General features: G+C 47.2%; 3 protein-coding genes across 3 annotated transcripts; 2 read left to right on the top strand and 1 right to left on the bottom strand.

Moving 5' to 3' along the window:
• Nucleotides 1–3,043: 3,043 nt before the first annotated feature.
• Nucleotides 3,044–6,367, bottom strand: LOC112883284 (proteasome subunit alpha type-7-B). Its single transcript, XM_025948566.1, has 3 exons — nt 6,078–6,367; nt 5,562–5,976; nt 3,044–3,430 (listed from the first exon to the last, which is right to left on the bottom strand). The coding sequence occupies exons 1-3, from the start codon at nt 6,248–6,250 to the stop codon at nt 3,269–3,271; spliced, it is 750 nt and encodes a 249-aa protein (XP_025804351.1). The 5' UTR covers nt 6,251–6,367; the 3' UTR covers nt 3,044–3,268.
• A 2,851-nt stretch (nt 6,368–9,218) lies between these two features.
• Nucleotides 9,219–11,038, top strand: LOC112882056 (ribonuclease 1-like). The gene is made up of 3 exons (XM_025947029.1): nt 9,219–9,423; nt 10,046–10,210; nt 10,298–11,038. The coding sequence occupies exons 1-3, from the start codon at nt 9,328–9,330 to the stop codon at nt 10,781–10,783; spliced, it is 747 nt and encodes a 248-aa protein (XP_025802814.1). The 5' UTR covers nt 9,219–9,327; the 3' UTR covers nt 10,784–11,038.
• Nucleotides 11,039–16,558: 5,520 nt separating this feature from the next.
• On the top strand, nt 16,559–18,454 carry LOC112881612 (ribonuclease 3-like). The gene is made up of 3 exons (XM_025946393.1): nt 16,559–16,728; nt 17,454–17,615; nt 17,688–18,454. The coding sequence occupies exons 1-3, from the start codon at nt 16,636–16,638 to the stop codon at nt 18,195–18,197; spliced, it is 765 nt and encodes a 254-aa protein (XP_025802178.1). The 5' UTR covers nt 16,559–16,635; the 3' UTR covers nt 18,198–18,454.
• Nucleotides 18,455–21,000: the final 2,546 nt, after the last annotated feature.

The following is a 21,000-nucleotide window of genomic DNA, read 5'->3' as shown; positions in this document are numbered from 1 at the left end:
CGGGGCCGGGGCGGGAACGAGGCGGAAAACGACCCGTCGTGGCGTGCGGGTTGCTGCCGCGCGCGGCGCCGAGCTTATATGCTCGGCCCCGGCCTCCTCCTGGTCGAACGCACGCACGCACGCACCGCCGTAAAGGCGCCCGTGGTCGCTGTTACACAGCACCCCCCGTCCCGTTCCGCTTCCGCGGGGCAATGATTGGCGCGCGGCCGGCCTGACTGCGGCTCGGCTCGGCGGCAGCGACCGGTCTGTTGGGAATCTTGACGAAATCCGTTGCGATATTTCCTTCGGTTGTTGTTGCCTGCTCATGGAACGGAAGTCCCTTCCTTTCCATAGATTTCTTGATGCCCTTATCAAGTAGGAGCAGTAGTAGTAGCAGCTAGGAGCTTGATCGATCGAGGAGCACACAGTAGCATCCAGCTTTTGACCTCTGGCGATGGTGATCGTATCCAACAGATGGGGTTCCAGATCCCTCTCACGCATAATAACGGCTGACTTTACTTCACGTATTGCACTTGCATGTCGACTACTGTGAGGAGAGCTACGAGCCCAGCAGTGCGAGAGGAGCATGGCCTCTGCTCTGCTCGCCAGGCTCTCGGGTGGCAAGCGTAACCGCCCATGGTCACCACGTCGCTGTCGTGTCCAGGTAGGCAATGGCGGAGCGCCATTGGAGGCGCGCGCCTAGATTAGATTGGGTGGTTGGTACTTGGTACCACCCGCAACTTTCCCTTTCCGTCCCCGTCCCGTCCCGGCGGCGGCGGGGCCCGCCGTGACATGGAGGCGAGCGGGGCGGTGGTTGGTTGGCAGCATGGGGCCCCGGCCCCGTCGCTCGCCAGAGCACCCCCCCCCCCCCCCTCTTCCTCCTCGTCCTCGGTCTTATCCGAAACCACGAGCTCCAACCTTTTCCTGATTTGGCAAAACTGTCAATCACTTTGCTAATCGCCATGGATTAACCTGAGGAGATTATAAAATTGGGAAGGTTAGTACCTACTTGCACGAGACACATGTAATGGGACACGCCTCCTTCCCCACTGCTTCCAAGCCCAATAGAAGAGAAGCCTTCCTAGTGTTGGTGGTCAACTCTTGTTGGCTCCACTGTTGAGAGTGACCGGTCTCTTTTCAGACTGCTTTACCGGCTGATTGGCCAGGCTAAGAATGTTGTGTTTGTGTGTGTGTGATGTCACAAATGGCAAAAAGGGCTGCCAAGGTATCCAATCGGTGCTGGCATTTGCTCACCTGTTTCTACAAAAGCGGGTAGCTGGGGGGTTAAAATCGTGCATTGTGAGTAGGTGGTCATAGCGCAGAGAGGGAGCCGGTGCCGGTCATGTCGATATGATGGTGTGTGAGGCCGGAGTGCCCAGCAGACAGCTACGTCCCAACCTCGCCAACTGGTACCGGGGGTGCGAGCAATGGCATGTTGCTCCATCGTGCACATGTGCTAATCCAGTCGCTAGCAACCCAAGCTTTCATGATGAGAGCTTTTCTAGAACGCAGGGGTGTTTCGCAAGAAATGGTTCAGTTGCTGTGGAGAACTTCAGAAATTCCTTCGTTTCAAACAGGATCATAACTCTGTTTTTTCCCTTCTAACTTATGAAACGGCAGCAGCAAGTCCCTCTTGTTTAGTACCCCCTCCGTTCCCTATCTAGAAAAGAAAACATCTATACAGTGGAACAAAGGACTTACGTAGTATTAATTGAAAAAAAAATCACATGACGATATTCTTCTGCATGTTATCACTCAGACGTACTAACATTTACCAGAGAGTAGATCAGCAAATTCTCAACGAAGCATATTTCTTCTGAACAATCATTTTTTTTTATCCTCAGAGATCAGAAATTCAGAAGATATATGCATATCCATAGACCAGAGATGATAAGTCTCTCTGCTGATTCAGATATTTGACAGCCGCTTTCTGCTCTTGGAACTTTGAGCAACCAATAACTCGCACACATCAAAGAGTTCCAGGTCTTCATCCGCTCATCGTGGACTGGATGATTGGGCAGGTGACACTTGAAGCGTGTGTCCAGCCCACGGAATCGAGGCTAGAAATATGCGTGCACTGGCACATGGCTGACGCCTGACGACGCTCTGCTAGGGTTTGTGTGCACGCCTGGTGTACATAACATGGGCGCGCCTACGTTGACGCCGTTTTTTCTGTCTCGGAAGCAGTTAGCCGCTCATGTATTTGGGCACGTCACATGTTAGTGTTCTTCATCTTTATTAAAAACTACCGGCCATATTTGACAGCAAAAAAGAATTTGGCAGCCGGCCGGTGATGCGTCTGACGTGCTCGATGAAGAAAGAGAGAGGTTCACCGCCTGACGGAGCACATCAGCTCTGAATTCGTGGCTTCCTTCCTGCATCAGAACAGGTAGGGAAAGAGTCTGCAAATCCATTCTTTTTCTTGTTTCTCGAACCAACAACGATGTAAACTGAAAGAATAATGCAAATTTATCCTTTTTTCATTGGAGTTCTGGAACCAACAATGATGTAAACCGGAGGAGAATAGGGTGCCCTGACGTGTTAGCAGAGCAACTCTCCAGTGATTTCTCACCACCAGGTTTTGCTCGTGCTGTATGAGAGCAGCAAAGAGACTACAGCCCGCAACATGTTGATTGGCTCCCGAGGGCAAATCGAGAGGTAGAAAGCAGCAGCGTTATCAGTAAAAAAAAATATTTGTCAGCCAACGTGACATTACCAAGAAAGCACCATCGTTATCATCTGATATTGTCATGAACCCAAATGACACACCCAGGACGACTAGAGAAACCATTGTGTGTCAGCCTGTTTAAATATTTGCCAGATGCGTAAGGCTCAGCTGGACAAACCTGCTACAATCCATGGAATCACAGCACCGCTGAAAAGGCACAAAGAAATAATGCCCAGCCCACAAGACACCAAGGCAAGATAATCCATTTATAAGACCTGGTTGTCTTTTCTTCTTCTCCGTGAGCCAATAAGCAACAGGTGAACAACCTCGGGCTGCAGGATTTAAAACCCTGCAGCCTACAGGCCCAGCAAAGTCATTAGGAGCAACGTAATCAGGTGTAGGACGATAAAAGTTTGAACTGTTCAGCAGATATATAGCAAATGAAATTGAAGCATTCCGAAGAAGGCATATAGATGAGCACATTGCACAGCATGCGAGTCTATGGGCATAGCATACAGTTTGACCTAACAATCTAGCATTCCTCTAAAATAGTTAAGATAGTGTATGGAACATAAAAAAAGACACGCAAAGTGTTGCTCTAAGGCACAGCAGAAGCCAGAATTAGGTGTCCTTCGGGGCACCCTTCTTTGCAGCCTCAGCTGCAGCCTTCTCTGCCTCAATCTCGGCAACATATTCGTCAATCTCAGCCTCCTCAAGTTCACGGAGACCATCCTTCTTTGTCATCACTGCAACCTCGATGTTCTTCCCACCACTTTCAACAACCTGAAGGATTATCAGTACATAAATAATTGCTAAAACAGAAACTGAATTGAGAAGCTGAACAGAAGATACAAGTAACAACACAGCAACAAGAGAGCTTAACAAATGATGAAGGGGGAAAAACCAAGCAGTTCCCTTTGGAGTTTGATATCCAAGTATAAAAATAAAACTGGATGCAAACAAGCAAGCCGCCAAAAATAAATAAAAAATCTAGGTAAAGAATATAGGGGTAGATGTAATTGACATCTACTCGTTGAACGCTAAAACAATGATGCTGAATTGTTGCATAACATAACCTACAACTACTCATGGAACACTTAATACAATGATGATGAATTGGTGAACAACAGATCTCTTTGCACCTGGTACTGGCAGTCTGGCACTAGCATCATTACTTGACTGATTACATTTATCAAGCTTCATTTCTAAAAGCTGAGGAGTACATCAATCTCTTTCTAAACCTACCTATTGGCATTATATAGAATTCAGGTCCGCCCTCTTTGCTGTACCATGTATATGGTGTAAAACTAAGAGACAATTGCATATTTTCCCCTACTTTATACCCCTGACTGGAATTTGCCACTAAAAAAACAGGAACAGTAAATTTGCCACCTGCCGTTTCTACTAATATGTTATCCTGGCTAGAATAGTTAGATTTGGTGCACAAAAATAATATATGAAACTAAACGAAAAAAAGCATAGTGATGCACAAAGAAAATAATGCCCATACCCTTATCTACGTCTACATGTTCTTCATTAGTATTCCCTTCGTTCTCGAATCTCTCTCAACCTCTGCTCATGCACGAGTCAGGATCCTCGATCTCCCCTTCAAATTGGTCACAATGGAGGGGGCAGTGACAAGGTCTGCAGTGATGGATTTCGGCTGGGAGGAGCAGCTTCAGCTAGGGATTTAGGGATGATGGACGAAAGTGTTGGGTGTGGGGACGCCGCAGATCGGGCGTGACAAGCAGCTATACCCTGACGGAATGGGCGAACACGCTGCTGCGGTTTGGGCAGGATGGCCTGGGCACAACACCGGATGCATGGGCCTGCGCAGTAAGGACGCCACAGGTGGCCATGGCCCGATGACCTATGGTATGTCGTACGGCAACACTTGGGGCGAATGTGAATTGGTTGGTGCGGGTGGCCTGGGATGGCAGTTCACGTGGTACAGGTGGCCAGCTTTTAGCAGTCAACTGATGCCGAGTAATTCAAGAAATTTTTTCAGAAGATATCGAACTGGATTTTCTCACAGTACACCCCCAATCGCTTCTCTTCTCTATTAACATTGCTTAGTCATATGATCATATGCTAGATTTTCATTACAATTGAACCTTATATTATAAAATTTTGAGAAAAGAGGCTTTTAAAAGATAAAGAGAATCTGACACAAAACAAATCCAGTTCCCTTGCACAATATACAAGAAACTGATTCCGCAGTGGCCTTCCATGTTTAGCAAACATATTGGAGAAACATAAAGAATGCTATGCATGTCAGCACAAATGACAAATCTGGTACAACATTATTCAGCTCCTTCATATTTTGACCTAAGTTTTTCAGAGGAGGTGCTACTGGATGTGATTGTCGTGTTGTGTTACACTACCGTTCATACAACTCAATGAGAACAAATCTACCAGACAGACTACTCCACTTTTTTTAAAAGGAAACGACCCCAACAACTTATTAGATGAGTGTATAAAAGACCTGAAACAATGTCTTAGACTGACAAACAAGAGGTAAGGTACCTCAAGCAACTCGCGCTTACTTAACAACTCAAGTCAGGAAATCTCAGGTTTATCATTGGATAAACAATTGCTCCTAGATCTGGCTATAATTGCCAGCACCGATCATTACCAAAGGAAGAATGACATCACCTGACAGGAGAGAACAAGGATGGAAATCGAGATAACATTTGCCATTAAAACCTATTCGGGTCTCTCTAATCTTTGGTGGAAAGGTAGCACCACCGGTTATTCTTGACCATGTTAATTGTGTTCTAATAGCAGTCATCCTTAAACAGGGAAGACTCAAAACATTTACAATAAATCAAGCAATAGGAATAACCTCGACATAATCGGGTCTGTAAACTGTTCGTAAATTGCAGAGAAAGTAAGGACAGCATAGACAATATACCTCTAGAAGTGCACGGATGGCGAGCTTGATAGTCTCCTTGCCAGAGGTCTCCTTGTAGTTCTTCTCTAGGAATTCCCTCATGGAGTTGGAATTCCTCCCCGTGGCGTTGGCCTTCCAGGCAGAAAAGGTACCGGATGGGTCGGTCTGGTACAGGGCCGGCTTGTCGGTGAAGGGGTCGAAGCCGACGATGAGTGTGGAGAGGCCAAAGGGGCGGACTCCACCACTCTGTGTGTACTTCTGCTGCAGGCCGGCGATGTAGCGAGTGATGTACTCGACGGTGACGGGGTCCTCGACGGTGAGCCGGTGGCTCTGGCACTCGACCCGCGCGCGGTTGATGAGCACGCGCGCGTCCGCCTTGAGCCCCGCGCACGCCAGCGCGATGTGGGTGTCGAGGCTGGCGATCTTGCGCACGGACCTGGGAAGGCGAAGAGATTCGGGGAGGGGAGGGTTTGAGTCTGAGGCGGGGATCGCGAGATCTGGTGGGAGGATCCATGCGAGAGGGAGGGTATAAGCTACCTGGAGTCCTGGAGCTTGGGAGTGGACTTCTTCTCGACGCCGAGGACGACGGTGTCGATGCCGCGGACGCCGACGGCGGCGTTCCCCTTACGGACGGCCTCGAGGGCGTACTCGACCTGGAAGAGGTGGCCGTCGGGGGAGAATACCGTGATCGCGCGGTCGTAGCGGGCCATCGTGCTGTCGTTGCCGGCGGTTAGGGTTTGAGCTTGCTTCCCGGCCGGCGGTGGTGGTCGTGCCTTTCCTGGTTCGGTGAGTTCAGGATTTGAGGGGGCCGGCGTCTAGGGGAAGAGGGCTGCCTCGGGTTTGCACCCTTCTGGGCCTCAGTGGGCCTCAGCTCAGGGTGCACGCGGTTACAGAGAAATAAAAAAAAATCCTCTTTACCTTCTTGGATTTTAGAAGGAGTCCATGTTTGATTTCTCAAACTCGCTATACCGAACATATAACCTCTTCTCTTTAGCTATTTTCTTTCAGTGATTTTGCTTCTTTTCTTTTATATTTATTTTGCTGAATCTTTGAAAAATTATAGTAAATAAAAAAATTATGAAATAAAAAATTTAATTTTGTTGAACTCCACATGAATAGATATATGCAGTGAACATATGATATGATATAATTTATTAAAAGAGTTAACTTTTTACTACAGTTCAAGCATATAATGATTAGCACACCACAAAAAATTTCACCATAATTGGATCACGGAAACTGTAGTTATAAATTAATTAAAGAAAAATATATATCTAAAAGTACAATAAAAATTTTTAATAAATTATATCATATCATATGTTCATTGCACAGATCTACTCATATGGAGTTCAATAAAATTGAATTTTATATTTTATAATTTTTTTATTTACTATAATTTAATTCTTTAAAGATTCAGCCAAAATAAAGCAAAACCACTTAAAAGAAAATATCAAGAGATAATGTGTCCGGTATCGCGAGTCCGAAGAGTCTAGATGGACAGTTTTGTTATCGAGGGAGAAAGGGAGAAAATGCGGACTCTTTTCAAAATTCAGGGAGGTGAAAATGATTTTTTTTTCTAGAGAAGTAGAAAGGAAGTAAAATGAAGAGGGGGTGAACGGACCAGCCCACCACACCTCGAGTGGCCTTGAGAAGCCCATAGTGAGCCCAGCACTGTGCCCGCGGCAACGAGTGTGAGGCCCACGGGAATTACGCCGTCCTCGGCAGGACGATGAATGAATGATCCGATACAGCGACGCGGCGGGCCGTGGGGCCGGTCGCGTCGTTTGGCGCACGTTTCATTATTGGTGGTGCCACGTCCTCCTCGTCGCGACCCCTCAAAAACAAAACGTCCTCCTCGTCGCGACGTGGACGTTTACACGGCGGTATTGTGGTGGTTGATGCCCTGACCCTGAGTCATCCCGTGCCAGGAGACGAGACGAGTGGCTCACGAAGCGCCCGCGCTCAGGCGCTAGGTGCTAGCTGCATGTGCAGCAGTGCGGAACGTGCCCAAACGCCTGGCTTCTTCCGTGGAAAATATCTTCAGACGCATCAGCACTAACCTGAGCTGCAATGGCACCGTAGGAAGGTGTCGTTATTAGGAGACTTGATTGATTAGTGTCTCAAACACCGGTGATCGGCCAGTTCCTCGCTCGAAAAGACACTTGATTAGTGTCTCAAACAGAACACTTGCTCCGAACTGTTATTTTCGATCCAAACATTATTTTTAGCCACTTGTAAGTGTCATTACCGAACAATAAGCTTGATTGCTTTCGTCAATATATTTTTTCTCTTTCTTTTTGCAAGGAAGCTTTCGTCAATCGTTGTACTGTACCGCACGCTGGCAGCGGATGGGACGCAACTGGGACGCAACGACGTGCAGGGACGCTTCATTTTTCCCTAAAGCCGGTCTAAAAGATAACCTTGCTTGTATAAATAGAGTGGGGTTATTATAGCATCCGATCTGCTCTAAAAATATATATTTAGAGGCAGACGTCCCTAATAATATACTTTCACAAGCAGATGATGGCATGATCTATCCCTAAAAATAATTTTCAGAGGCGGGGGATGATATAAAAATGATCCCATGCAAATAAATTCATAACTTTTTTATATGATTTTGAATAAAGTCAAATTTTATATCAAAATTGTAGAGGTTAATGAGATCTAAAATTTTGCAGCTGATAAAATTTTCATTAAGGTCATTTAACAGTCCAAAGAATTATTATAAATTCTCTAATTTTAAAATCTAGAAGTTTTATTTTTTTTCAAACAACCTCGGATGTAGAGTAGCTCCATATCAAAGTTGTAGTGGTGAGATCTAAAATTTTATAGTTTATACATTATTTATTTAAGATTTTTTAGAATGACAAGATCATTTAACAGTTGTGCGCTACACATAGCTATTACTATATAGTATCTAATACAACTCACATTATACTTTGAGGTTTTCACAATCTTAACATTTATATAAATTGAAATATATTTATCATATTTTTACTGTATATATAGTTCACAATAACTATAGTGTAGAAGTTTCACTTTTTTCAATTTATTTTGCTATATTTAAAGATTTAAATGAATTTTTAGAATAAAATAGGAAAATATTTTTAGGGGGCTTCACCCGGCTTTGGAAATGGATTTCTAGGGACGGGTGATAGCGTCACCCGCCCCTACAAATCTATTTCGGAGTTAATAAAAAAATAGCATATCTTATAGAGTCATTAGTAATTGTGTAATATGGTAAGAAGGGTAGCGCGAGAGGTAAGCGATTCGAACCCTGGTTGATGCAATACAAGTATGCATATTTCGTAAAAAAATTGTACCTCCACAGTAGAGGGACTTGTGGTGGCGGCTGGTGGACTGGAATATTTTTTCCTTTTTCTACTTTGTTGTTTTAATTTTTTCTAATTTTTTATTTTTTGGAAATTGATTTGTAGGGGTGGGTCATCAATTTCTAAGAGCAAGTGACGCCATTACCCGCAGCTGCGAGAAGTAAGGATGGATCCCGTACCCGCTACTAAAAATATATTTTTACCCGCTCTAAAAACCGTTTTTTGGTAGTGGGAGGAGCACAATTCAATTCATACAGTACATACCAACAAATGGAAAAATGCATGACCAAGAAAAAGAAAGGCGGGCTCGTGGGGCGTGCTCGTCCGCCTATAAGTACCCACCACGAGGCCTCGCTCAAAGAGCCACTCAAGTCATTGAGGCGACCTGTGATCGAGTTCCTCTTGTGTTGGTGTCCATAGAACAGTAGTAGAGTGAGAGCTAGCGCGGGTTCAATATGGGTTCCAGGATGGCACTCCTGTGCCTTCTTGGACTGCTGGTAGCATCACCTGCCATTGCTGCCTCCGGCATCTACTACCAGCTCGCTCTTATGGTATGGACATGGAGCTATTTTCTTCGTTCACTACGTACCATTTTATACTGTAATTATATTCATTTGGTCTATATATAAAGTAAGAGCAGCACAATATCTATGTATATATATGTACAGGAAATGCACGGTAAAATCTTCATAAAACTTGTGTCCTGCAAACTAAGAAATGGAAACATGCATTCTAGTTAGTAAACATGATGTAGATCGGGCTGCTGTAATAATATGTAACAAAGTGAAAGAATGAACAATAATTCAGGAGGTGTGGACTGGTGAGAGTACTTACCGAATACTGCCATGGACCACCGTAGTACCAGCACGTTTAATTTGTCCGATCCGGAGACGGTATGATTGATTGGTGCAGCGAAGTTATCGCACTGGCCCCCTTCCCTCACAGATACACACCATGCACGGACCTAAGACGTACGAGAAGAGAACGACCGGTCTTGTCTTAGCTTGTAGGATAGGAACTTGCATTGGTTACTCGCGTGCATGGGGCTAGCTAAACCATCGAGCGCTGACTTGATGAGCGGCCCGGGGTACTAGCTGGTATGTGCATGGTGTCCTGTCTTCATTCCGTCCTGACCAGCTCTTGTACATGCATGGTGTCCATGGACGCACGCAGTGGCCCGGAGCGTACTGCGAGCAGACCAGCGCCGGGTGCTGCAAGCCGACGACCGGCGTCTCGCCGGCGCGCGACTTCTACGTCTCCGGCTTCACCGTCTACAACGCGACAACCGACGCTCCGGTCACCGGCTGCAACAACGCTGCTCCTTTCGACCCTAACGAGGTAGAGTACACGTCAGCAGCCATGCCTTCATATGTAATAATCCATATATATATTATGTACGTGTGCTAATAACATGTACGCCGACAGATTATCGGCATCCAGGGCCTGCAGCAGTACTGGAGCAGCATCAGGTGCCCCAGCAACAACGGCAAGAGCAACTGGAAGAACGCCTGGAAGAAGTTCGGCGCCTGCTCCGGCCTCGAGGAGAAGGACTACTTCGAGACCGCCCTCGCCTTCCGCAGCCGGATCAACCCGCTCGTCCGCCTCAAGGCCAAAGGCATCGAGCCGGACTTCGGGCTGTACGGCGTGAAGGCGATCAAGAAGGTGTTCCAGGCGGGCATCGCCGCGACGCCGGTGATCCAGTGCAGCAAGGGCCCCTTCGACAAGTACCAGCTGTACCAGCTCTACTTCTGCGCGGCGGAGGACGGCAAGTTCATCGACTGCCCGGCGCCGCCGCAGTACACCTGCTCCAAGGAGATCCTCTTCCACCCCTTCAAGAAGTGGATGCTCAAGCAGCTCCAGAACGAGGGCGCCGACCCCTTCGTGCTGCCCGGCGTCGCCATGGAAATATAACTGATCGGTCGGCTCGCTGCGCGCGTACGTACTCCGGTAGATCCACCCGTCCAGTTCGTGTCTCGTGAGTTCGCGCGCTTCGGTCACGCGCGCGCGCGTGGAATAATGGTCCTGCTTTGTTGGATTGCTCTCCTCTGATGAGCAAAAGCACCGTGTAGTAATGCTCGACGGATAAGCTAGCTAGTGTGGCTAGCTTCGCCTTCGTGTATCGAAATAAATAAACCATGAGACGTACTCGGGTCATCCTTTCATCAATGGAAAAAAAAACGATTATCGTCTTCTCTTCCATCTTCAACTCTGATTCCTACGTTCCGAACTAGAACAGCGCAAAACTGCCCCAGCCGAGCCCGACGGGCTATAGGCCCTGCCGCCCTGGCCCGTCCATGGTTTAGGGTCCGGCGTGGTGCAGATTTTGGTGGCTCCAAAAAAATTCAGACCCGACTCAAGCCCAACCTAAAACAACTAATTCATTTATTTTTTTCCTGAAAATTTATGGGCAACCCAGCTGAGCTCGGCTCAACTTTGGACGCCTAATGGGAGTTGATGAGCGGGCATGGAGGGCGTGATTCTAGAATCTAGACCTGAAATAAATCTCGCTTTTTCTCAGCCCGGTCCAAGCCCAGCCGGCTCTCAAAATGCTTAGGTCCAAGCAGGTCGACAGCTACGAGTAGTGGCGGATGAACTCTTCGCACACTCTTGAAAAGAAAAGACCACGGCATTCTTATAAATTGTTTTTGGAGTGACATGCATGAGGCCACCATATCAAGGAGGCGAATAGAACACGGCCGTCTATACGGTTTTTGAACCATTTGTATTGAGACATAATAAATTCTACAAAAGAATTAGGGAAACCCTGCAGGAATCAACGATCAGAAATGATTCCACTTTCGCTCGATCTAGAGGCGCGGAGCAGAGTGATGGTTCGACGGATTTGGTGGTTCTAATAAGGAGAGAGCGATTCGTTGACGTGGCACGCTGATGGCTGATCTGGCCACACCAGGCAAGTTCTGATCCACCTCTCTCCCCCTTCAGCTTGCTGGGTACCACAAGCTGCCTGAAAACTTCAAATATTAAGCCCCACTGGCACGGTTAGGGATTATACCCGACCTCTGTTTCCGATTTTGTTTCCCTTGAAAAAGCGTTCCCATCATAGAACTACCATTTTCAGATCTATAGGTGATTATATTCCTGGTATATAACAGCCGGATTGAACTGATTCTCCCAAGCCGTTTCTGGCACGAGGCAGAAACCAAAAGCTGCCCGTTTGGCAGAGCTTCTCTGGTTCCTAGCTACTCCCTCCGTTCCAAATTATAATTCGTTTGGATATTTTTAGATGCGTAATTTTTATTATGCTCCTAGATATACACTGTATCTGAATACATAGCAAAATCTATGTATCTAGAAAAATATCAAAATGAATTATAATACGGATGGAGCAGCAAGGAACAAAACCCAGCAGAGTCACCCAAGTCACTGTCCAAATTAAGAGCCCTTGGTGCCTTGTGAAAACTCCAAAACCGCGCGTACCCAGAAAATCGTACTACGCGCCAACCTCTTTGTCTGCTTGCCATCTTGTTGTCTACTTGTCCGGCGAGCCGAGCACCGGCTCCGAATCGCCGAGAGACCCCGATCGACGACGATGTGCATGGGCGTGGCTAATCGAGCGCGCTCTTTCAAGGACGACGATCCATTCCATGGCGCGTCGTCCCCGGCCCAACCAGAATTATTGTCCTCCCTCCCGTCGGGTAGCGCTGTCAGACGATCGGCTTCGTCGTCGACGACGACGACACCGCGCGCGGGCACCTCGCTCTCACCGCTTCGCTTTCACGTCGTCCTGGCTCCGCTAGCCTCCTAGATTATAGATAGCCGACCGGCCGGGCTACCTCCTCCGCCTGTGTGCTGCCGTGCGCGCGATCACCCGCGGTCCCCGGCCGCGGTCTGTTATCATCAGCAGGCAGCAGCTCGGCGCCGCGCCATCGTCCGCACACAACAATACCAAGAGGAGAGGAAGACGACGCGCGCCAGCGCGGTCGTCGAGACGCGACTCGAGAAGGCTCGAATAATGCACTGGCAGGACCGCAGGAGACGAGGAGAGAGGTAGCTACTAGCTAGCTAGGCACCACGGTGACGATGTCTGTTCTGGCCCCGCGCCTCCCCCTTCGGCCGCTAGCTTGTGAGGGCTCTAGTACGTACACGCCGGCCGGCGTCATCGGGTCGCTGACCACTATATGATATACGCGTGCATATCACTACTGCGCGCGCGTCCCGGAAAACCCGTCCGTCCGACGCGCACATGCATGCGAACCCTTGCGGTTGCAGGGGCCGGGGTGGGAAAAAAATATTTGGTGGAAATAGATCGATGCACGTCCATGGTGTATTTGCAGATGCGCTTTATAGTAAAAGCCCAGATGCAACCCCGTTTTCTAAAAATTCGTACAGAAATGGTAAATTTCAGGTGCAAGTGCACTATAAGATGAACTCCTAGGGCTTCTGCAAGCTATTTTTTGTACGAATTTTTCTAGATTGACTGATTGAGCTTGCTGCATCGCAACTGTCTACAGAGGCGCATGGTTCTGAACTTTCTGAAAACCTAGGTGTGCATTTTTAGGGATTCTTACGTTTTGGCCGAGAAAGTTGTTTGCGCCAAATACATTTTTAAACAAAACTGACCTGTCTGTAGGACACTGTAAAAGAAGTTCTTAAGTTGTTGCTTGTAGGACGGAGGATGGTGAAGCTCCGCCACTACATCTAAGATACTGTCACCACAATCGACGGAGTAGCACACTACCCTTATCAACCCCAGCTAGCTGTGAAACGCCAAATAATAGAAGCGGACGGATATTGTCAGTTTCTCCGCATATACGGACCTTTTATCAGCTGGAGAGAATAGTATATCCCGCATCGCAATCCATACATGGACGCTTGCAAGGAAATAATTAATGCGCGCCAGTGCAGCAACGCATGCATGAAAGAAAATGCAAGCGAGCTGAACCGTGCATCTTGTTGAGCAGCACCTTTCAGCTTCGCATTCGACATCATTTTGTGAGATTATGTGAAAAGGCCCGAATGGACACGTGCGTAGGTATGTTTGGTACAATCCGATGAGTAGGCCGGACAGGCCCTGCTTGTATTTATATGTGATGCGCCATATATAATAGTACAGTTGTGTTTCTTTCATCAACACCTTCAAGACAAGATCCTACATGTTTATGTTTTGACTATATTTCTCAAAGAGACGTAATTTGCTTTATGTAGAATATAAAAAATGCTAAACAAAACTAGTTAAAATGCTCAATTGGTTTGCCAAAATAACCTATTGTTAAACATGCACGAAACATCCACCTACCAGAACACAATTATTTACCCTCTTTTCTGATCATACCATTCAATTTATCTTCACAATATCATCATAAATATCTGTTTAATTCAACAAAGGTGATTGAGCAATCTTTTGTAAAGTCATAAGCAACTTTTTCGAAAGTGGTAAGAAAATTATAATACACTGAAAAATATTTTCTCACACTAACAAAATATTATTAAAATATATTGATGGTGATCTTGTTTTGAAGCTCTTGTTGAAACATGCGAAATGGCGCAACCGGATTCTGATTTGGATGCTCAGTTTTAAAATTACAGATTTTTTAAATTTTAAAATCAAGTGCATGTTGACATTATTGATCTTTTCTCTCCATGCGTGCATGTGCTTCTTTTTATTCTCCTCTTCGCCAGAAAATGGAAGCGTGCTACGATATGGTAAGTTAATTATTCTAAAAATGGTATAGCCGTACGGGAAAGCTAATATTACGACCTGCCGTAAATTAGTAGTGTTCTAGAAAATTAAGATGATTTGGTGAGAGAGAGAGAGAGGGGGGGGGTGCGCAACATGTAGAATACACCATCTCAGTCGGCCTCAATCACACAGGGTGAGAAATTGGGTCACCGGAAGGTACGGTCCTCATTGGTGATTCTTTTTCGCAAATGCCACATTTGCGTTATCTTCATTTGCATCTAAACCCACCACGTGGTAAGGTAGTGGATCCTATATATTCATGCCACCTTGTTGTATGTCTAAATTTTCTGCTGCAATGGACAGCTCCCCATCATGAACATATGCATTCTCCTATCACCAATGCTTTACCAAGATCTTTTCCTCTCCACCATCTAGTTTTGGTCACTCTACCCCCACGTCCCTTGTTGTCTACCCCAGGTGCGCTACTCGGCCCTCCGCTTCACTACGTACTATACGTCCATACGCTACTCAATCTCTACTCCTTGCTCCTCTCCTTTAGTTTTTGCATAGTATGACCATGCTAAACTAACGCCAATTTTGAGGCAAGACTACAATACTAGCTACACAAGTATTTCTAAGTACGTATTGTGTTTGCTAGGCCTAGATTTGGGATATGGAAACTTCTCTGTCTGGGAGAGAGCTTTGGGATATAAACACCGTACCCGTAGGAAGATAAGAATAGTTTATGCACCCACAGGAAAATAAAAAGTACCTCAAACATCACAAAGATCACAAAGAGCTAGCACCTCAAAGTACCAAAGGCCAAAGTAAATACTTGCACCCACACACTGAAGGCATGCTGCCATTCACCAGTTTATGCTACCACCAAGCGATACATCTTCCGATGTTCTTATCCCACAGTCAATTATTGAGATAAACCATGAACGACAATAGTGATTTATTACACCATCTTCAAGGCCCATACAAGGTCCAATCAATGACCTCTAAAACACGCTGGAAGGAAAGGAAGCCACGAAATAGGATGGACCAGCAAAATACGATAAAAAAGATCGGAAAGGAGGGGATCATGTCTCACTATCCCACCATTAATTAGATGCAATCAATCAAGGAAAAAGACATGACCAATCAAGGAAATAGTAATTTAGAATTTTTATATTGGTGCACTTTAATATTTTGTTATAATTATATAATTTGGATTCAGATTTAGGGGTTACTTTAACTTTTAATAATGACATAATTGGATAATTTATATGCAAATTTAGAGAGTTATTTTTATTATTTTTATAATGGCATAGGTGGGTAATTTACACGAAGATTAGGGGGTTACTTCAGATTTTTTATAGTGCTAGAGGTGGGTAATTTAGACATATGTTTAGGGGGTTACTTTAGTCTATTTCATAATCGTAGAGGTGGGTAATTTATTAGGGAAGATAACAGATCCAATGACTATTACGATTAGAGTTGTCGGCCTAATGGCGAGATGTTTCTAATTTTTGTAAGAATTTTTAGGATTTATCTATTTTTTAAGAGTGCCCACCTAGGATCCTAGTTAGCTTCACGTGGAGGTTTCAAAAAGAGCCTCCAATTAATAATAGTAAAATTGTGTTAGAAATTTAACAAATGAGATAGAGAGAGGTAAGCAATTTTAGCTAGCTATATATGTGCCCCATTTTTTATATGGATTTCTAATAGTTATGCCTTTCGAATTTATTAGCATATGTGGGAGCACCGGTTGGTCGATAGACTAGCACATTTCATTTGTTTCTCACCGAGAAAGCGTATATGTACCTGGTTACAGTATAGTTTCTCCCTCCCTCCATTATCCTAGGACTATGCTAGGGGACAAATAAACTTATATCTTGCGATGTAATGGAACAAATTCAATATTTGTGTAAGAGGAGATGCTCGATTATATTGGAGGAAGATAAACAAAGGAGGGTTCCATATATGAGATCGACTTCTACGGAGGATGTTGCTCTGCTCCGCCCGGTGGCACTCGACCTCTTGACTATAAATACCTCCAACAGGATCACTTGAGCACCCAACCAGCACAGCAAACAGCGTTTTGCCGTTGCAAAAACATAGTGTAGCAGCAGAGACAATGGCACGTAGAACAATTGTGTTGGGCCTCATCCTTGGCTTACTGGCTGCTGCCAATGCGGTTCCCTTTGATTTCTATTACCTTATCCTCATGGTATGAACCTTTTCACATGCTAATTCTGATTACTGTGCATGACACGCTGTATGCATGCATGGAACTATGAAAGTTTATCCTCCATAATTTTTCTTGTCAGAATAATTCTCTTCAATCACAGTATTATATATCTTACTAGTTTTTTCTGATTACTCATGCTCACCTCTAACCGTTCTTTGCATCTATGCTATTACACTATTTTGTTTTTTTGATAAGGAAAAATTTTACTACTTTTCAAGGTTTTTACGTCCAGATGATAGAAGACCTTGAAAAACATTACTGTCACAAAGCTGAATTATCAGTTTGGACTTTGTTTTCAGCTAGGTTTGAGCCAAAGAAGAAAGCTTCGATCAATAAGTCGAAATTCTAAATCTTAAGATCAGAATATCAGATCGAAGCTTATTGATCGTTACATCTGTACATTTCAACATAATCATGATCTTCACAATTATTTCCCGACCAACTTAATAGTACCACTAGCAATGAACCAAGGACCATTATTCTCTCGCTCCATCGTCCTCATGGGCCAGGGGCGCGAATGTCGGATCGATTTATGACACTTGCAAAGAAACTGTGGGTCCTAGTCCTACTAATAATTGAATTTTCAGGCCAAAATGAACTTACAGAAAATAGATGGAGCAGGACGAGGACATTATCAGTAATCTAGCTAGGCCAGGCCAGTCTGAATTATCGATGGATGATCGTTTCCTGATGCGTGCATGCAGTGGCCTGGAGCATACTGCGAGGACAGCGACAACGGCTGCTGCGTGCCCAAGTACGGCTACCCGGCGGAGGATTTCTTCGTCAAGAGCCTCCAGACCTTCGACCTCTCCATCAACAAGCCCATCGTCAGGTGCAGGAACGGCAAACCCTTCGAAGCTAACAAGGTTAGCCGCAGCTCATCACCTCTCTTGCAAACCACGCTTGCAACTCCTAGGCCATGACAATGGATCGATCAGCTGGACAAGATCGAGAACAGCATCAACCACTACTGGAGCAACCTCAAGTGCCCGCCCACCGACGGCGTGAACACCTGGAAGAGCGCGTGGAACAGCTACGGCGTCTGCTCGGGCCTGGAGCAGCTGGACTACTTCAAGGCCGCCCTGAACCTGCGGAAGCAGGCGGACATCCTCGGCGCGCTGGCCGAGCAGGACATCAAGCCCGACTACAAGCTCTACAGCACGGAGAAGATCAGGCGGGCGGTGGAGCAGAAGCTGGGCGTCGCGCCGGGGCTGCAGTGCCGGGACGGGCCCTTCGGCCAGAAGCAGCTGTACCAGGTCTACCTCTGCGTGGACACGGACGCCAGGACCTTCATCAAGTGCCCCAAGCTGCCGGCGACGCTGAGCTGCCCCGCGTCGGTCGTCTTCCACCCGTTCTACACCTGGATGCTCAACTCCACCGCCGCCTCCGGCGCCGGCGCCGCCTTCGAATCCAAGCTCCTGCTCCTCACCGAGACCATGCTCAAGTGAGCGGACCGGATCGATCGATTCCAAGAGCTAGCGGCTTGCTTGCTTGGCAAGCGCGCAGGTGGTCGTGGAAAATAAATCGTATACTACTTCCTGAGGAAGAAGCTTATTTCTACTCTGTTCAAACCGCTCGACGGAGAGCACCGTGCCTACCGCTCTCGCTCGCTGAGAATAAAATCACTCGTTTTTTTTTTGTTGTCGCGCTAAATAATCCATCATGTATGTGGTATGGCACATAAGTAAGACCATTCAGATCCCATCATGATCATGTATGCTACGATGGTACTGATATGGTGCATCACTGCGCCTGATCTATAATTTTGAATCGAGCTAGCTACCGAGGATCAAGGCAAGAAGCGCACGCACCAAGGAAATTGCTCGTAAATGCTTCCTTGCACGCACGGAATCAAACACCAGAGCCGGAGAGCGGCAGCGTGGAGCTCGAGGCCCTTGACGGGACGCTCCCCCGCGGCAACGGCGGCGTGGAGGGCGAAGGGGAAGGTGCGGTCGTCGGGGGGCACGCCGGAGCGCACGGCACCATGCGGTTGTACACCCGCAGGGCCTCGGCGGGGAGGGCCGCGGAGCCGAGCTCGCGGGAGAAGGAGTTCCAGAGGAAGGCGGAGCGGGTGGCGGCGGAGGACGAGGGGACGTCGCGGAGCGCGGCGTAGCCGCGTAGGAGAGGAGCAGCGCGCCGGCGAGCGGGAGCGAGGCGACCAGGGCGCCGGAGACGAGGGCGGCCGCGTGGGCGCGGCGGAGGAGGAGGCCGCCGCCGACGCATTGGTGGAGGCGAAGGACGAGCTCGTGGAGGGAAGCGGCCGTGAAGGGGGTGGCGGGAACGGGCGGCATCCAAGCCAGAGGCGGATTGTTCGGTCAGCCCCAAAACCGACCGGCCGTTGGGGCTTCGCAGAACCTGGGGCAGCTGCGAGACAGGCGGGAGGGAGAAGAGGCATCCAAGGAACGCCCGGCGGGAGGCGGCGCTCCGGCGAGTCACGGCGGACGGGCGGAGGGCCGGATCGTGGCCGGGAATTTTGCAAAAGCTGATCCGAATATATGCAAGCTGCCCCCCAAATATTCACATATAGAGCCCTAATTCGGATCGCGACTGTTAATCGCGATCCGATTATTTGCAAAATAACCCCAAACATTTACATATAGACCCCCAATTTGGATCACGATTATTAATATCGATCCGATTATTTACATAATACCCCTAAAAATTACATACAGCCCCTCAGTTTCGATCGGGTTGATCCCTCTCCCGCCCGTCCGGCGCCGCCTGCAGCGGCCGCCGCCGTCCTCCGCCCCCGGCTGGAAGTGCCCTAGCCCCACCCATATGAACAACCAATCCCCCAGCTAAAGAAGATCGCGCGCGAGCCAGAGGGGGGCCGCCATTCGCCGTGCCGGCCAAGCTCGCATCGGCTGGGCTTGCGAGGCGAGCTCCGGCCGGCAGTGGCGGACCCGAGATGCCACACCCGCATGGCCTCCGACGGAGCTGTCCGCTGCCTCGAAGAATGGCGGCATTCGCCCGGCGGATCAGCGGATGGTGCTTCTAGGTGAAATGCGGCACCAGCAGGTAAGGAATCGACCGAATTCCAAATGCTGGGCTACGACGCTGCCGGATCGGTCATTTCCTGGGGGCTACGATCCACTGGTTGCACGAGAAGAGCTTGATCTCCCTGCTTTCCAAACTATGGTCCAGAGGGCTTTCTGCACTCAGTACGAGAAACTGAGCAGAGACGCCACTGTAGCTGACGTCCTAGAATGTTTGAACAAACAAGTAGTTGAACTGAAAGGGAACTTTCTGATTCAATTTCTGATTGATTCGATTGAACTCTTACTGGTGGGCCAACCTGTCTCCACAAGGCAGCAGCATACGTGTGTTACATTTCCACCCCCTCAAAATATTGCTTGTCAGCCCAGTAGCATTCTTTTTTCTTTGGTGTGGCCAGAACAATGGCATGTTGACATCTTGATACCCCTTGTGGCTGGTCAGATGGCTTTGTAGCCCATCCTCCATCAGACAAGCATCCAACCAATAATGCAGATTTGAAAACTTTATCACTGAGCCAAATGTCAGAATATGCACTTACACATTCTATGAAGATATTTTGTCAAAAACTCTATCACCAGGGACTAAAACCACCTCGATTCTATGAAGATATTAAACTCTATCACACGTTCCTGGATTTAAAGCATTTCAGGCCCATTGTGGCATTCCATCTCCCTTTTTCTGCCATGCACCCTACAGAGGACAGCACCACACCAAAACCAGCTCCATGATATTTCAGCTGCAAATTACCATTGCCTCGGAAGATCATTTCATTGTATACTTTATCACCATCCACCTCACGGAGTTCAAGCATAAGATACATGGAGTATCGAGAAGAAACCCAATTTGCATCCAATTATGAGGTTTTTCCAATTTCAGTGGAAACTGAATGAAGGATTGAATTGCCAAGTGCTCATTCATTTGTATCCCATTCCCATCAGGAAAACTTTACTACATAGTGAAGAACAGTTGTTCACAATGTCACTGGTTGTTCTGCACAGCTATTTATGTCACTACAGCAGCACCATAAGAAATGCAATACAACTTGGACCTCCATAACCAGAGAGCCCAGCATTTCCTCAAGACGGTGAACTGATGCGTGCTGACTGATGACGGTGGAGGAGCGCCGGAGCGACCTGCTGGCCGGCGACGGCCGACGTGTACAGTGCTGAGCTAGGATTTGCATCGTTGATGTCCATACATACAAACGCCTTAAACTGGGTGAAAACTCAATTCACCAAAAACGTAACTCCTGTG

This window comes from Panicum hallii, chromosome 2 (genome assembly GCF_002211085.1).
Source record: "Panicum hallii strain FIL2 chromosome 2, PHallii_v3.1, whole genome shotgun sequence".
Lineage (NCBI taxonomy): Eukaryota > Viridiplantae > Streptophyta > Magnoliopsida > Poales > Poaceae > Panicum > Panicum hallii.
Note: the sequence above shows the minus strand (reverse complement) of the source record. Positions and strands in the feature narration are given on the sequence as shown.

Excerpts from the sequence above, each read along its gene's own strand:
- LOC112883284 (XM_025948566.1), bottom strand. The coding sequence starts at position 6,250 with ATGGCCCGCTACGACCGCGCGATCACGGTATTCTCCCCCGACGGCCAC. Across the intron at positions 5,977-6,077 it reads CCCAAGCTCCAGGACTCCAG|GTCCGTGCGCAAGATCGCCA; the intron begins GTAGCTTATACC and ends TCGCCTTCCCAG. Across the intron at positions 3,431-5,561 it reads CCATCCGTGCACTTCTAGAG|GTTGTTGAAAGTGGTGGGAA; the intron begins GTATATTGTCTA and ends ATAATCCTTCAG.
- LOC112882056 (XM_025947029.1), top strand. The coding sequence starts at position 9,328 with ATGGGTTCCAGGATGGCACTCCTGTGCCTTCTTGGACTGCTGGTAGCA. Across the intron at positions 9,424-10,045 it reads ACTACCAGCTCGCTCTTATG|TGGCCCGGAGCGTACTGCGA; the intron begins GTATGGACATGG and ends GGACGCACGCAG. Across the intron at positions 10,211-10,297 it reads CTCCTTTCGACCCTAACGAG|ATTATCGGCATCCAGGGCCT; the intron begins GTAGAGTACACG and ends GTACGCCGACAG.
- LOC112881612 (XM_025946393.1), top strand. The coding sequence starts at position 16,636 with ATGGCACGTAGAACAATTGTGTTGGGCCTCATCCTTGGCTTACTGGCT. Across the intron at positions 16,729-17,453 it reads TCTATTACCTTATCCTCATG|TGGCCTGGAGCATACTGCGA; the intron begins GTATGAACCTTT and ends GCGTGCATGCAG. Across the intron at positions 17,616-17,687 it reads AACCCTTCGAAGCTAACAAG|CTGGACAAGATCGAGAACAG; the intron begins GTTAGCCGCAGC and ends TGGATCGATCAG.